General features: G+C 39.4%; 1 protein-coding gene across 10 annotated transcripts in view; it reads left to right on the forward strand.

The window, feature by feature from the left end:
- LOC306884472 (transcription factor SOX-6-like) overlaps positions 1–18,162 on the forward strand; it is a 157,786-nt gene that overhangs the window by 68,339 nt on the left and 71,285 nt on the right. For all 10 annotated transcript variants that reach the window (XM_079440360.1, XM_079440356.1, XM_079440361.1 and 7 more), the window contains one exon: positions 10,035–10,124. In XM_079440360.1, the coding sequence (XP_079296486.1) occupies positions 10,035–10,124 (90 nt within the window). The remainder of the gene's footprint in view (positions 1–10,034; positions 10,125–18,162) is intronic.

Consider the following 18,162-nt stretch of genomic DNA (forward strand, 5'->3'; position numbering starts at 1 on the left):
GTATATTGTGGGGACAACCCCTCAAGCACATCCAAGTTGCTCCGGCATTTAAGATGAAATAAAGTTTCAGTGACGACTCAAGACAGTTGGCTTCACAGCAAATTTTAATCTATTCATGTGGATCCTATCAGTTTCTTTTTGTCCCTAGCACCCATTAATTTACTAAATCACTCTGAGCCGAAATGATCACAGTAAGCGGCGTTATTCACACGTTTTTATTAATTCAACGTAGACGAATAAAAGTGAATGTTTTGAAGCATTGATTAGCAGAAGGGTTTATATCTGACAGTTAGATTGTAGGGTAGCCAGCATAAAAATGGCTCCTCTGCAAGGTACCCGGTAATTTAATTCTTGTGTGAAATTATTATAATTTATTACAGTATGTGGGCTCTAATGATTACCGACATGAAATGGAATTTATAAATTAAGATTAAATCTGCATATCTGTTCTTATTTTGTACCTTCAAATGAGCTCAAGCCTGTCAGCAGGATTTCAAGATGATTTCATAAGATGCAGTCTTTGTGTATTTTTTATTTTTATTATATTTATTTTTTAAATTAAACATTAATTATAGTTTGGTACACAAAATCCCAACACTTGAGAAGCATCGTAATGTTGTAGAAATGGATGAGGAATTTTGGTTGCAGATTAGAAAATAAATACACTTTTAATAAAATAAAGATTTACACAATAGACAAGGGACAAGACGGGACACAAAAAGGCGACATACTAAGTTATTAAATATGAGAGTTTATTTTTTGTCTAAAGTTTATGTCCTAAATGAGAGACAGTCTTGAGAAAATGTTTTTCATTTTTTCAGCCCATAAAAAATAGCAGCAGTTACCAACGGTGTTTTTTTTTTTTTTTTTTTTTTTTTGCACACCCTCTCAAATGGATAAAGAAAAATAGACACAATTTTTGTCTACATTTGTGTGGGTTGTTTTTCATAAGGAGGATAATCTTTTGATTTTGATTCTAAAAGGAAATTTGTGAAGTTCTTTGACTGAATTAAGTTTTTCCTGTCTGTGTTTGCTGAAGATGTTTCTCATTGCGAGTAAACCGTAATGAGCAGCAGCAGGCAGGAGCGGAGCAGTCGGGGTGGGCCGCCTCTGAGGGCTCGCTCAGCCTGAGAGGAGGCTAAAGAGGACAGGGGAGAGAAAGTTTATTTTGCTATCCAAGCATTAAATGGTCCTAGTTTTCTTAAAAGTGACCTTGTGGGGAAGGCAGCGCAGCCGAGCTCCGGCGCATCTCATTCCAGCTGCACACATGGCATCCATCGGGGCACAATCACGCGCAGTCCCAACACCTCAGGCTTGGACATATGTTGAGTTTTATTTCATTCTTCTGACATTAATCCTATTCACCAGCTGTTCTGCCAGCTGCCACTCTCCAGCTTAAGAGGAGATTGCAGTTTTGGGGGCTCGGAGTATGGGCTTATCTTGGCTCCTGATCTCTCCACACTAAGTTCTGATTGGACCCCCCCCCCCCCCCCCCCCCCCAACCGCATCTTGGGCCCCCTCCCTTTCCTCCCTCCTAATATCTCCCTCCTCTTCTCAGTCTAGGATCCTTGAGTTGTACTTCTTTCTCTAGAAATCGTTCTTTCAACTTTGCTTTAATTTTGTCTCGTTCTCCTCCTCCAGTTGGGGAAGGGAGGATCCAGGGATGTGTTTTAATCGCCTGCCCAAGTCTTCATTTGGACGGCTTGCCTTCAGAAGATGCTGACCCTCTGCTAGTGTCTTGCTGTCTTCACCAACATTTATTATTCAGCTTTCCTCTTGTATTTGGTGCCCAGACTCCCTCTCCTTCTGAGGGTGAGGGTTCCAGGCAGAGTGTCTTCCCAGCGCAAACATGCCACGAAAATACTTTTTTATCCACAGCTTTGATTGAACTTGAACTCTTTATTTCTTCTGTTTCACATATTTCAACTTTATCTCTCCCATTCATGTTACTAATCAGCATGATTTATTTTCCTTGACGTCTTTCATTGTCCGATGGAATTTCTCTTGTGTCATTAGTGCTGAAGAAGTACCCTGTCGTGGAAGGCCTGGCCAACGTGAATTGATCATTGGTGGCTGCTCACTTTAATAATTCAACCCTGATTAGTGCCGAGTCCTGCAGTAAAATGGATTGAAGAAGAGGTCGTGTGCTGCCCTGCTCAAGAGGTGAAGCCTCTTGGGAATGGTTAATTCATATGTGCTTGATAGACATGTGTCCTGTTTAGACAGGTCAGGAATCGTGCGATTGCCGGGACAATGGGGTCAGCACTGAGATTAGCACCTTAGGTCTGCCAAATAAAGACAATGACACTACAGCCATGTGCTATTTTTAATGTATGCCTTTTATATCAGTCGGTTTCCGCATAATTGCAATTGAGCCTCCAAAACACCAAAAATGTTTGGAGTATAATATGGAGTAAAAATGGAGTAAAATATAATATTATGCAATTATAACATTTTAAAATGGCAATATTTATCATGAATATTATCATTATTAGTAGTATTGGTATTATTGCTGTTGTTGTTGTTTTTAATGTTATTATTAGTAGTAGAAGTAATGCATAACTAATAATACTAAAAGGAAATAAAAGACTTTCTAAGGTTAGTCAGTCTATTTACAGCAGCTGTCGACAGAAGGAAATGGCAGCACGGTGTTGGAGCAGCCTACAGGTGACTAGCAGAGATGCTCACTAAGTGGAATAATGAATAGTATTAGGTGTCAATTAAATCAAGCCTTCCCCGAGGTGCAGGTGCTCGACAATATACTGACACATCTCAAGGAGCTGAAGCCTCTTCACCCATGCATGCCAATGGGTGCATTTGCATATTAAAGAACCAAAATTATTTAACCGAAGCAAAAAAACATGCAAAAAAAAAAGGGCTTGTGGAAATGATCAAGGTTATTAAAACTGTTGACAGGGAAAGAAGGTAATTGGCAGAAAATGAGGGAAACGCTACTGTTATACAGTGTTGTGCGTGTGTGCGTGTGTGTTTTCTCTCTGTCCTGATTTTTATGTGTTTTTTTCAAACCGACTCTTCTTTTTAGCTGTTAGCATTGTGCGTCGTCGCCTGGGTGTGTAACCTATTACGTTTAGATTGCTCCCTTGCAATTAGTGCCCTTTTTGTCCTCACTTCAATAACGGCGTGATTATGGAGACTTCAGGAGCATTCGCCGCCGCCGCCCCAGCTAACAGCTGTTGTCTCTGGAACTAACGACGGGAACGACAAAACATGTTTTCTTATGCCGTTTCACTTTCCTGTCTGCCTCTTGTAATTATTATACTCTTATTTTGTGTGATGATGGAGTCTTGTTTTAGTGGCTCTGTGATTAAGACATTCAGAAGATTTTCCCTCAGTGTTCTGTGCACACTTGCGTTTGCGTGTGTGTGTGTGTGCGCACATAGCTTGTGACTCCAGTTTGTTTTTCTAAGGAGATGGAGGGAAATAGGAAGAGAAAGAGAGCGCTTTTTGGTTTTCTTTTGACTGCAGCATCTCTATTGTAAGGAACAAATCCAGTTAAAGAGAAGCCTTGAGATGTGATTTTAGAGGGGGGACAGTGTTTTTCCAGCAGGAGCCAAGGGGAATGCTTGGAATAACTTGTTTTCCCCTCTAAATTGCACAAAACTCTCAATATTATCTTGACCTTGTCTGCTTGACTACTTCTCTTTTTCTCTCAAGCCTTTTCTCTCATAACATTATTAGAAATGAGAGTGCTTAGAGGATAATTATTAACCTTACTGCGACACTTGCAGTGAGAGCGCCCTTCAACCTAGGTAGCTTCAAGTGGACCCATAATACCCCTTCCTCGCTTGGGCCTTCTTCCTTTTTCCTTTTCTCTCTCTTTCCGTTCGGACTGGGAGTGGTTCCTCAGCTTTCTCCATCATTAGAGGGTGCGTTCAGAAGAAAGCCTGGGAAATTTATGTCGTCATTGTCAGTTGATCATCGATTTGGTAATTCCCAGTTTTCCCTTAGGAGCGGGCTGCTCGTGTGCTGGACCAAAGGGGGGAGGTTTGTCTCCTCCTCCCACATGATTTTTGAGGTTTGTTGAGAGGAAGAAGCATAGTGTACTGTAGCTACAGTTCATTGAAAGTCAGATTAAGGATGCAGTACTTGGTGGACAATTGACAATAGACTGCACAGGGACAATAGGGCAGTTCACTGAGGACCGCTGTAATGATGTGTGTACTGTGAAGTGGAGGGTTTCAGGAGAGAGTCTTGCTCTCGCTCTCGCTCTCTCTCTCTCGTTTCTCAAGTGTAAGGATTGATTAGGGGAAGAACAGCTTCCTGTGGTGGGGATTACAGTGGCGATGTGAGACCTGGGGGTGCTGGCAGATGTTCTGGCTGTCTGCCACAGGGCAGGACTCGTTGGGATGGGGGTACACCCTCTCTGCTCAGCACAACTGCATCTTTAGGGGCATGACACAGCTCCATCCCACATACACAGCCGTGGAGGTCATTAATGACAGTATGTTAGTTTTTTACATAACTACATTACATTCATTTTGCTTGAATGTTTGAGGGTGTTAAATTAGTGATCTTTAGGCCACTTCAGCATGAAAGCAGTTTTCTTTTCATCTGTGTACAGTATTTCAGCGTTTATTACTTTATATAATTGTAAAACATTGCAATGTAAAATATTGGTGTGAGCAGCATGTATTAATGTATTTTATTTTAAAATCATATTTAAATAATACAGTACTATATTATACACTATTATTCAAATGTTTGGGGTCGATTTTTGAAATGTTTTTGAAATAAGTCTGCTCACCAAGGCTGCATTTATTTGATGAAAAATAGAGAAAATTTTAAATATTGCAAAATATTATCACAATTTAAAATGGCTGGTTTATATTTTATATATATTTTATAATGTAATTCATTGTTGTGATGGCAAAACAGTTTCCATTCTTCGATATCACATGATCCTGCCGAAATCATTTGAACTGATTAGGTGCTGAAGAAACATTTTTTTAAAATTATTATTAGTTTAGCAAACAGTTGTGCTGTGGAAACCCTTATGCTTTATTTTTTCAGGGTTATTTGAATAGAATAAAAATAGGGGCATTTATTTAAAAATATTTTTTCTGTTACAATGTAAAGGTCTTTACTGCCACTTTTGTTCAATTTTAAAAACCATTGCTGAATAGAAATAATTTCTTAAACAAAAAAGTCTTACTGACCCAAAACGTTTTTTAAAGTAACATATTAATGTATTTGTTAATTAATTTATTATTAATTTATTTATTGTGTGCATTTTATTTTAATAAAAAATTATTACATTTAAATGATCAAATATTGTATAAATATAATTTTTATATATATTTAGTATTTATATAATATCTTTATATAAATCTTTAATACATCTATATAAAAAATGTATTGCAGGTAAGAGCCAAATGCTACCTGTGTTTAGTGTTCCACTGTTATGGTTTAAGACATGCAGTTTTGGCTCCGTGTTACATCTGGTGATAAAAACTATTTACACTCAACACAATTCCTGAATTTTGCTGAGATTTATGAGCACCGCTGCTCTTCCTTTTCATCTGTTTAAGACCATCAGCGTAATCTTGTCAGCGGATCTTTGCTGTAGGTGTCTTAATTGAGCTGCTTTGTGAAGAAGAGCAAGATATCTCTGGCAGCAAACTGAGTTGTCGAGATCAGATTGTGGATGAGTGGTTAAATACGCAGGGGTCAGGTGTAGATCGACCATTAGTATGTCAAGGTGGTTTCATCACATCTTGTGTCTGAGATCAGTAAGTCTCTCTGACTTTACAACTTTAAGGGCACTTTCATAGACTAGGGGCTTTGGCTTTATCAGGCCGGAAGAGGACAGTGACATGCTATTTTTTTCTGCCCGAGCGTGCTTCCTTCTAATCCTGGTGTTTTGACAGGGATGGTCTCCCGAGTGTGCGGATGGGTGACGCTAAGTCAACACTCACTCTGAGACGCAAGTCTTTCTTTTCTCTCTCTTCATTGTCTTTTCTTTTCGTCTCTTAGAATTAGTTCCCAGGAGGTTTTAGATCAGTGGGTTGTCCTCCAAGCCCTCTCCCCAGTGCCCGGGCTATGTCATATCAGTGGGACATGCAAGGGCTCCGATGTGGCCGGGGCTAAGCCATCTGTTGAGATGGGGGAACTTTGGGAAAATGCAAAAAGGACACAGATAAGGGCTATTGTTTTCATTCCAATCTCATCTGGGCTGAATTGGTTTCCCTCGAGCCACGCCACGCTTTATCCGAGCGGAGGAGAAGAGGGCATGAGGAGATTTTGGGGCCCTCGTGGGATAACGACAATAAAGTCAGTGCTTGCTTTATTTATATGCTTGTTCTAGGCCTCTGACAGGCCTTTCCAGACAAGTACAAGTCTTTTCCACACTTCCTCCTCAGTTTTCAGAGTCTATAAATGTCAGACTGTCTCTGAACTCTTTGTATTTTGAAATCCGAATGCAAATGTGGGAAGGAAATGTACCTTGTTCAATGGGCTGTGCTGCGTTTCTCATTTGAAGTAGCAGTAGTGCTGAGAGATGAATGGATGTGGCTGAAGCTTTGTTTGATTTTTCAAAATGAATGGTCCACTTTTGTTTCTATACATCGGTAATATGTTAGTATGACATTTCAGTATTATCCAGATGTTAAGCAGTGTTTCCATTGGCATTAGTGCTCTCTCCGGAGAAGATGGAATGCAACTTTGGAAATTGTGCAAAAAATATCCCTTTATTATTAATCTAAATTCCTTTCAAATGTTCTAGCTTTATAAGGGTACTAGACGTCAAAAAATACCCCAGACGTCAGTCTCATTAACCACTTGTTTGCCTAAAGTATCCTCGCATGAAAATGTAGGAAGAGCCGTATAGTCTCAAATCGTAGCGGTTGTTTTCTGTGTCTGTCATCTACAGATGCTAGACATTCGTCACCTCTCTCAGGTAAAAATGTGTGGAGGACAGCTTCGGCACATTCCAGCTGTAGTGTGTGTGTGTGTGTGTGTAGGAGTGAGGGAGCGGCCACTCTCAAGGGAGGCAGAGTGGAGCAGAATGGGAGCTGGCACCGCATTATTTCCAACAGTTGGTGCATTCCTTAATGATCAAGTGCTGGAGAAGCATCTGTGAACTGCTCTCTGTGTTGGTGTGTGTGTGTGTAGAGGAGGAATATGGGAAAAGTCTTCCCTAAAACCTTTTAACCCCCCAGGACTGATCCACCCCGGCCCTGTGCCATAAAAGGATGTTTCTCTGTTTCCAGCTCTTTTTTCAGTCTGGAGGAAAGAATGTACTACTATTTGTTATACATACATATGCTGGTGTGTGTGTTGTGTGTATGTGGTTATTATCTGAGTGGGGGAGAGTGTTGTGACAGGAAGTGCTTTTATTCAAGAGACCTCAATCGCACACACATAAAACACAGGGTCGCAGCATCTCACAAGGTCAAGGAAACAAACTGTGAGTCCTGAATTGGGAAAGTCAGTAAAGTAGAAATAATGTTAGAATGACCCAGACAGAGGTGCACTGTCGTTCACTCTGAAATAGAGGAAATGGAGAATCAAAGAAAATTTGACCTCCCCTTGATGTGACCTTGCACTGTATTAAAGCAGTGGCTGTCAACAAAGACTCTTTGCAAGCTATCAAACATTTTCATGCCCACAGTGATGCCACTTTTTTTTTTTTTTTGGTGCATTTACTTTCTGTTTGCTAATGTACACATATTTAGATCAGGTCAGAAGAGCTTTATTGCCAAGTGCGCTTACACACACAAGGAATTTTTCTTGGTAATATAGCTTCAATGTACACAAATAACCTCAACAACAAGACAGGTAGTAATAAAATGAAAGAATAAAAATATAAAAAAGCATGAAGACCAGAATATAAATAATCCAAAATATATTTAAAGATTATGTACGTGTGATAACACGGTGTTAAGGATGATATGAATAAATAGGAGTGAATTTACAGAATATTGCATTAAATAGTGGGAATATTGCACTAAGGGGGTCTTGGGAGTCATTTAAAGTAGGGAAATGGCCTGTGACTTAATGTTCTAGTTTTTTATTTTGTTTTTTATTATTTTATGGAAGTTTGTTTACAAAATTAGAAAGTTGTTTTTGCTTATTTATTTTTTGTCATTGACATTTTATTTTTGGTAATGGAAACCATTTCCTCCAATTACAATTTAAAGGTAATTTATAAATTACCTTTTATTTAAAGAGGTTAAATTTATTCAGCAAGGATGCATCAAACTGATGAAATGGTGATAGTAAATATTTTTTTAATTGCTACAAAAAAGGGCTTCCATACATATGTGAATGAGTTTTTTAGTCAATAAGATAAAGCAGTGCTCGTGATAATGGAGGCATTGCTGCAACATCAATGTTTAAGATGAACATCTCATCTCATTCATGAGTGTGATGATGCCATTCACTGGGAATTTTCTATGGCCTGGAGTACCTCAAGATACTGTATGACTACAATACACGCAGACACAAAGCACGCACAACTGAGTAGCCAAAGTCATTCCCATTCTCATGAATTGTGCCCTTTTGTTTGGCAAAGTGTGTACACAAATGATCCATTGTGTTCACAAGTGGTTTAACCACGGCTTACGGTGCCGGAGGGCTGCCAGCGGCGTGCAAGAATGTCTGCTTTAGCCCCGTGCCCTTTAGCCTTTCACACAGGGAACAAACTCTACTCTTCCTGTCCATGATGTCATCGAATGGCAACATGAGACCCTCAGCCTTTCTGCTCAGAGGTCACGGCCTGAGAAAAGAGCTCCTCAGCTTGGGGAAGGTAGAGATCTGATCTTGATGTATTAAACTCTGGCTTTTGGACACTTTACCCGATTCCTCTTCTTTCTGTCCAGTGCATTTCATTGGGTGTTTCTCTGTCCCGAGTGTATGTGTGTTTGTGCGATGGGAACAGGCTGACACAGGCTGTGAGCTTCAAGCTCTTGCTGGTGAGCAGTGTGTTCTTTATCAATGACCTCGGGCCGCAGCTCTGCGGATTCCAGCCATTCCTCCTCCTGATTCATTGTCTGCCAGACAAATGTTAATTGTTTTCATCATTGCCGGCTGTGCGGGGCCAGTCAAATGGGCCCATCTCACCCCGTCTACCTTCCTCTTTAATATCCTTCTTTGTGCGGCGCCTCATTCTTATCACTCTTTCAGCCTCTCCAGTTGACCTTCGACAGACCAGGGATCACATCTCACATTATACACATATTATATGTGTGTTCGTCTTTCTGTTTCTGTCTGTATGTGCATGATTGAGAAATTAAGAAACACCATACCTGCCCTTCTAAATAATAATTAAAAAAAATATTTGTACCTTTCATAGAAACTCCTAGGTAGAAACAGATTCACCTTGACACTTTCACTGAATGTAGTTGACCTAACTTGAAAATATTGCATTAGAGCATTTCATTCAGTTACAAACCCCAGTGCATTTATTCGTTTAGAAATTAAAACATTTTTATGACATTTAGACATCACCCCTAATAGTCTTAATGAACTAAACTGACACGCTTTTCTACTGTAGTGCACTCAGCTACTGATCTCTATAGAATTTCACTTTATTACCACAGTCCAGTCCAGTAGAAAACACATTCGACATTTATTGTGTGCTGTGGCTGTTGAAATACAGGTGTGAAAAATTCACTTTCCTGAGAAGCAAACGGAATTTATTTCTTTCAGTTTGCTCAGCAAACCTTTTCAATGGGAAGGTTTTTCCCCTGTTTCTTTCTGTCTTCTTTTCTTTGTCTTTGATGCCTCTTTTTTCTATGAGCACAAATTGTTTTGTTGCTCAAGGTTTGTGGGTCATATTCACAGCTATGGATTTGAGAGATACAGAGGATTTCAATGCACACTGTTGTATGAATGCCTCTTTACTGCGGTCGTCTGTGTTATGGAGTGATTTCACTCCTTTTGGTAATTTTGTTTTTATAGCTAATATGCAATTTAGGTTGCTTTTTTAAATAAAGCAGTACTTTATACATTTTATTGGTATGTATATATTATGTATATGCATTCAGTTTCATTCTGAGTTGCTTTTGTTTCAGAAACCTCCTGCATGGAGAAACTCCTTTCTAAAGACTGGAAAGAGAAGATGGAGCGACTCAACACAGACGAGCTGTTAGGAGAAATTAAAGGTAAGAAGTCTTATTTTGTTATACATTATGGCAGCTATATTTTGTTATTTATCTCCTGGAATGGAAATTAGACAGAATTCAATGTAGGCTTGGTATAAACAGAGGACAGAGAAGAAGAATGCATGTGTGTTTGTATTGGAAGTACAGTACAGCACATGCACTGTTTATACCCAGTGAAGGTGTTCATGGGATGTGCTTTGTGCCTTTTTTATTTTTTATTTTTTTGCACGAGCAGGTCTTAGCACTGGCTGTTACAGAGACGTGTTTATGTAGCAGGAGACGGCACTGCACTGGCTCTCTGATAACGCGCTAGCTCTACCCGGCTCCAGCCATGCATTCCTCCCTCACTATCTCTAACTCTCATTCTCTAGCACGCTGGGGTTTGTCGTCCATTCCTACTGACACCAATCCGCCCCATATCCTCAGAGCTTTACGTTGACTCTTGTTGCACCGCCACGTGTTTTGATAACAGCTTTTTCAGTCGGATGAGGTACAGGTGTCACAGCAGCCGGAATATCCGATGTTATAACATCAGTATGTCAGGGCGCTTTTAATGGAGAAGACATTTAGGAGGCAGTTAATAGTGGGATTTAGATTGCAAGGGTAATAACATTGGAGAGAAGTGTTATTGTTTTTTTGTTCCCTCGCTTAATGGTTCCCTTTTCCTTCCCTGCGCTATTTAGAATTATGAATAACGTTTGTCCTTGGTTTTAATTATTGGATTAGACTTACTCTCTGCGGCGTGTGGGTGGAGGAGGGGTCGAGGTGGGGGGAACAGGGGAAAAAGAAACAGTCGTACATTCTAATAAGTGCATTCATCGGCAATAACCTTAATGAACCCCCAAATGTAAATCACATCTCAGTAAACCAGATTCATTGTACCTGCCCCCGTTATGTGGCACCGTAGATCAAAGTGCAGCGAAGAAAATGGCGAGGAAAGATTTAGCCTTTTGAAAGGAGATCTTTTTAAATTACAGGGTATTTTTCTGTTGGATAAATGGCATTGGATGAGGTCGTTTAAAAGGTATAAACAGGTAGAAGGCGTTGATAATACCCCACCAGTGGCCTCCGTCGTGATTTCCAGCAAGGCTGTGGGCAACTGTAGAGAAACAGACAGAATTACTTTTCATATCATACCAGCAGCCTAAGGTTTCTAATTAGCCTGCCATTTCATATGACTGTAGACATTTCAAAGGCCTCCTTTGTGCTCCCCCTTACAAAATGTCTCTCTCTGCGTTTGAAGTCGGCCTGATGTAAATACGGGCAATTAAAAAGGAAGCTCAGGGTTGGAGACACACAAGGTCTGCTTAATTAATACACAAACAAAGGCACCAAGCTGGAAAAGAGAAAACACACACAACTTATGATTAAGATCTAAAGTGTTATGATAAATCAGAGAACGCATTAATAGTCAGGTTAAAAAATCAATACAAAGGCCACACGTTCCTCCGGCTCGAGAGCGCCGGATAAAAGATGGCACGAGGATGAAAAGGAAGCTGTTGCCTGCTTGGCCTTGCTGTTTTTGCTCTCATATTTGAACCGATGGCATTGTGCATTCTACCTACAGTTGTTTGTACCATTGTCGCTACACTACAAAAAAACGCCTCTGATCTTTGTTCGATAAATAAATCGACTAGGAATCGCTGTCCCTGCTGAACTGTGCGTCTGAATAAAATAGTTTCTCGCTGCTTTTGAAATCTCCGCAGCTGTTTTTAAAGCCTTTACATATTTTTCACCTTGTGAACCTGTCGAGGCACTACGCTGTGGTAAGGAACAGAGTTTTGGAACTGAAAAAAGTAACCGATTGCTTAAGGGAACGAAGAACAATAGTGGAGAGCTGAAACTCAGCGAACACTTAGACCTGTTTTCTAAAGCGCCACAACACGTCAGGACCTGCCCAACTCTGTTGCACAAAACAAGTAAACAAAGTCTTCACACCAGATTGGTTTTTGGTTTTAGTTCAACAAATTCAGTTAGTTCAGTTGACGTTAATCACGTTTCAGGTGGTTTTAAAGCCTTGTTTATCTAGTAAAATGAAATTGTATCAGGCTATTTACTGCATGAATTTGAGAGGCAGGCCAGAATTGTTTTTAAGTGCTCTTAAGTGTTGCAGAATCCTGTGTGTTTTCTTTAAGCTCCATGTTGACACCGACTCAGGGTTGAGGGGCAGCGGTAGCAGGTACAGGGCGTATGGGGGAGTCAGCTACGGATCACTTTCCACCCGCCGCCACTGGAGCGGTGTGTTTGTTTTCATACCTGAGCTCAGCTGTCAATCAGGAGGAATGGTGAAGAGAGAGATGAGATCTGCAAAACAAAACCACAAAGCAGGAGAAGCAGGATGTCTGGAGGACGTCCAAACCACAGCAGTGCCTGCTTGATTGTCAGAGAGAGAGAGAGAGAGAGGGAGAGATATATGAACAAATACAGAGTAACACATCAGATATATGCCAGAGAGCGTTAATCACCAAATTTAATGCAAAGAGGTGCTGCTGATGCAGTTAAGACGTTAATTTTTTAAATGTATATTAGAAGATTCACTTCAGCTACATTTAATTTTTCATACAATTAAAGACATCGGCATCCATGAACCCTTGTTTCATTATTTGATGGAAACTTCCCAAAAATATTTTAAATGTTTAAAATATTCTGGTGGAATTTTAATTCGGCTTTGTCATTTTAATGGATTTCATTAGTGAATCAGAGGTCTGCCCTTCTACCGCCGAGACGTTTTGTTTCTATCGCCTTGAACGTTCAGGTCTCCCTTACTATTTTAAAAAAAATGTGACAAAATGTCTGGAAATCAAACTGTACTTACAAAATCGGAGTATCAGCAACCCAGAAAAGGACAGAAAGTCTGAAGTCTTAGCATCGTGTGACCGCATGAAATTGGGGAAAAAGGGGTCCCTCGCTCTTTGCCTAATCAATTTCTGACTGTCTACATGCTTGTGGAGAGAAAGTCCTGTGGCTGATAGATAAGTAGAAGCTTTTTAACAGAGCGGCAGGGCTGAGTGTGATTTCGATGTGACTTGTACCTGGCTTAGGCACTCGCGGACAGAGAGCGGACTGTGAGGATACAGAGCGCCGATTGTTCCAGCAGCTGGATTTACTTGAAAACATGATTATTCAATTTAACGTCAGCTTTATTCTTAATGGCTCCAATAAAGGCAGAGAACCCATGCTAGTGTAGATACAGTATGTGATGTGACACTCAGGGATAAGCATGAACATTTTTTACATAACAACAGTCTTTTTTTAATGCTTTGGTTTTCCCGTGTACGTGAAACATTATACATTAAGGCAAAATAAATAATTATTTCATTTAAAAAAAAAACATTAAAACTAGAGCTGCTAAAGTTAATATGTTAACGCATTGTTTTTATGCTGTTTACACATTTATTCAATTTACAGTTATTCATTCAGTTCTTTGGGGGGAAAAAAAACATCATAGATCCTCATTGAAAGGATTTATAGTTACTTTTATCTATTTCTATATTTTGTATTATTATTATTATTATTATATACAAATAGATTTTATTAATCATGTTATTTTTTAATATATTTTTGTTATAATAATTTTAAACATTGATATGAAGTATTATTTTATGTAATGGAATTATGTAAAACTACATTTAAATGAGTTACTGTAGGTCTATGTTCAATACATTTTATTGCACTGACAAATTTGTAAACAATTATTTTGTAACTTTTAAAACTGTTTTAACCCTAACTGATTTTAAACATAGTGGGAGAAGAATATGACATAACAGTGTATAAAATATTTATTAAACTTAAAAAGAGAGAGAGATAGGTTACAAAAAAACCACAAAACAAATATGAGATTAATTGTAATTTCATTATTTTACTCAATTTATAATTTTAGCACAGTTATGTTACCAAAATAATTGAGCATCTTTTGAAGCAAGGCAAAACAAAACAGATCTCTGGCAGCTTACTGATATTTGATCTGTGCCAGATTTGAAACCGTTTTCCATTACTCCTTTTAGGCATTGTTCCTGACTGAGAGAGAGGAAACCTTCTCCACCCATTACAGCGTCTGAAATATTCCTCCGTCTCCCCCATCCTCTAGCAGCACGCGCTGCATTTTTCTCTCCCTAACGCCTCAATAGTCAAACTGTTTGCCCTTATGTACACAAGTGAAATATGAGCCACTGTAAATTATTATTCTTTGGGCCACATTTGCAAGATGAATGCGGGGAAAGCTGTGCTCCGTTTCTCTCCTAATGAATTGAGGAATTTAGCTTGTGGCGTTTGGTTGTAGAAAGGCACACCTTGTTTGCTTCCTCTCCTCACATGGTGTTATTGAAAGTGCTTGTGAGCAGGAGAGTGTTGAGGGGAAGACAGCCATCGAAGCAGCCCCAACACACACTAACACACACACGCACACACGCTGTTCAGACCTGAGGAAAATCACTTCACTAAACCACAGGTCATGCATTTAAGCTTTCTTGCTAGGCAAATATTTTCATTTGTGAAGAACAGTCACAATGTCCTACACTGTTCTCAGGCTACATAGATGGTGAAACCCAATAATGCAATTATTCACTAATTAGAAACATCTTTGCGTGATGTGTGCCACTATCAAACACAGGTTTAATTCGCTGTACTGCAGTGTTGGGAGAGCTGATGTTTATCAGAGGGTGGGTCGCAGAGCTAATGTTCTGCTCACGCCCGTGTAATGCTGTTTAAGAGCTGGCAGGGCCATGCCCGGGCCGCTTTAGCGTGTGTCACGCTGGATTTCCGACTACAGTAGAGTCTCTGGACTCTGTCTCCTCTCCTCCCCGAGCCTCAGGGTCCTAAGGGGATGTGCATTGCTACTAATGAAATCTTTCTGCATAGGCACACAAGAATAAGTTAGGCCTTGAATGATTGTTGCGTCTAATCAGGGTTTTTATTCTCTCTAATGATAATAATAATAAAACAGGAAGAGGTCAAGGCATCTGAGCGAGTGATGAATGGGCGATTTTAAAAGAGTTCGTTCAAGGGCGGCTTCATTCTCGGCGGTGACCTCGGTGCCGATCAACTCTGATAGGAGGAACATTGAAATGCACACCAGGAGCTCTCTGTCCCGCGTCTGTCTGAGTGTGTGTGTTATGTGGTCAGGTTGAGCTGTTATCTCGGTGGGACTCTTTAATAAAGAGGTTTGTGTGATGCTGAGGATGCTGGGAGAAGAGCAGGGCTCTTGCATTATCTTAATTACAGCATCGCTGCTGTCGTCATTAGATTATTAGTCGGTATTAAAGTGCACCATGAACGTCAAGAACATGAAGTGTGTCTCTGTTTAAGAGCCACTCTGTTGACTTTTGGTGTCAATCAAGTGTTTTTGAGATGGGAGGGGGGAAAAAATATTAAATCCTTGTTTAGAGTGTGTAGTAAGATTTAATTGAGTGTATTTTAATTTACTTTGCATACTTAAAAGTACATTCAGTATTCTGCCATCTCTCTGTCTTTCTCTCTCTCTCTCTCTCTCTCTCTCTCTCTCTCTCTCTCACACACACACACACACACACACACACACACACACACACACACTTATATGTAAATGATTATCCAGAATAGATTTATTAGCAAATTGGCAAAAAAAAGAAAAGATCAAAAAGATCAAAATATTGTTTTATCCAATTGTTTTTTTTTGTCCAAAAAAAAAGTGATGTGTATATTTTTATTTTGAAGTCTGCACTATAAAAATGATTTTGTAAATAAAATTTTCTTAGTAGTACTATTTTGCATTATGTTGAAAATACAGGCTTTATACTTCAAAATTTCACCATCTTTTCAGAGTTTTACTGTACTTGCCATTTCTTTGTAATTATTTGTGAATTTTACTAGCAATTTCTGAGTGAAAATTGTTTCCAAGGCATTTTTTTTTTTACATGCATAGCTACTGACATTTAAAGGCTTGCAGTGCTGTGTCCGGTTTGACACAAGTGAATATTGAGGACAAGACATTCGCCCTCTTTTTATAGCCTGGACAAGATCTTTAAATTAGCATTATGCTAAATTTTAATGCAGTATTGAAAGGTTTTTTGAGTTGATGATTTGAGCTGCCATATGCTTACATGTGCAAGCGGGTCCTGGTGCATGCTAATTAATGAAGTTTTATTGGCAGGATCAGCAGGGTTTCGATCATCGCATGGGGCAACAGGCCAGGTAACAGCTGTTGGTCATTCCGTCTCAATTCAGGAGAAAGGGAAACTATTTTTTAAATTAATATATTAGTCAAAATGAAGCTTTATTATTATTATTTTGCTAATTGGTTTGTTTATATTTTACAAATTACATACAATTAGTTATTTTTTATAAAACGTTTCTTTTTCAATAATTTTTTAAAATATTTGTATTATTGAACATTTTTTATGTATCAGTTGCTGTTTAATGGTTTGTGGTTTTATGCAGTTTTTGTGTTTATTTGCATGTGTAGGTTCATATAAATGTCAGTTGAGCAGAATTATAATGATTTTGTGTGTGCCTGTGTGTGTTCTCAGTCTTTAATCTTCGATTTAGTTTGATGTTCACCCTTGGGTCTTGTCTTTAGATGCAACAAGGTTCTAATAGTGATTTAACTGTGCAAACTTTGAGGTCATTGACAAGACACAATCAAATAGTTTTTTAATTCCCTTTTTTACGTGAATTCTTTATTCGGTATTGACAATAGACACAGATTCTTCACATAAAAGAACCTTCGGAGTTAAAAAAGGGGACAATAAATGCTAGTCCTTGTGCATATTGCTGGGCTGAAAATCATTAATGACTGTTTTTTTTGTTTGTTTTTTTGGGTGAGATACCTTTTCACAGCCCCAGAGCCGCCAGCAGGCACGCCAGCTATGTCAGCCCGCGTCCGGACACAGCCTGGGCACAATCGCTGCTTTTAGAGCCCTCTTAATTTACTTAGGATGGGCTCGCAGCATATGGGAGCATCCACAAAAGCCAACTGATGGAGAATTCCAGTATTCGGACATTAGGGAGGGAAAAAAGTCATTCAAATTTAGTCATAATGGTTCAGTTGTCCTAACCAAAGGAAGAGAAGAGAATAGAGAGTCTTTCCCTCTTTCGCCCCTTTCCTCTTTCTTCCTAGTGTATGCCTGGATCTTTTATCTCTCTTATTCACTTGGGACTCTTCAAAGTAACAAGCTGCCCTCTCTTCCCTTGGTGCTGGACTTGGAACTCAAATTAGGGACTGCTTGATTAGCGGGGAAGGGGGGTTGGGTTGGCCTGGGGTGGCAGAATGGCTGTTGGACAGAACAAATCGCACCCCTACAAAGTGTCTTTTATCTGGTGGCCCCTCTCTTTGACAGCTCCCTCTCTCACTCATTCATTGCAGTCGCAGTTGTTTCTCTCCGGTATTCGAGTTGGGCATTGTGGGAAATGTCATCCAATCTGGTTTGTGACAGTGAAGGGAGAGGAAGGTGAATGTTCTGTTGACGCCGTCTCTCTCGCATATTCTCCCTCATTCTTTCTGTTTCCTCCTCAGCCAAAGGTCCTGAGTGGAATCTTATGGCCTCGTTGATGAATTAGACAAACCTAACCTGCTCTCATTATTTAGCATCTCCTGGCCAGACCGTGTCAAGACCGAACGACAATGCAATGAGACACCTTTACAAGAGCAGCCAGACTCACTGCTGTTAAGAGCAATGCAATATGCACCACTGCTCTCTTTGTCAGCACTCTGCAGACAGATACAGGCCGAGCTCCCCCCATGCTCTCCTGCCAATAAAACTTTTATCTGCTTTTAAAAGGGATCTATAATTCAACGCAGGAAGAACAGGATTCTCTATACCAAAACAGGACTACCAAAATACAATATTCCCATTTAATTATTACAACTGATTTTTATATATACAAGTAAATAAATAACTGCATATATATTTATGTATTCATTTCTTTTATATAGGTACATATTTATGAGATTTAAACTGGGTATGAAATTATTTGTAATAACATTTTGCAAATATTTTTCCTATTCAATGCTTATTATTGTTTTATATTTAATGTGTATTAGTATTTTTTTTACATTTTTGTT

The sequence above is a fragment of the Barbus barbus genome, assembly GCF_936440315.1.
Source record: "Barbus barbus genome assembly, chromosome: 1".
In the NCBI taxonomy this organism is placed as follows: domain Eukaryota; kingdom Metazoa; phylum Chordata; class Actinopteri; order Cypriniformes; family Cyprinidae; genus Barbus; species Barbus barbus.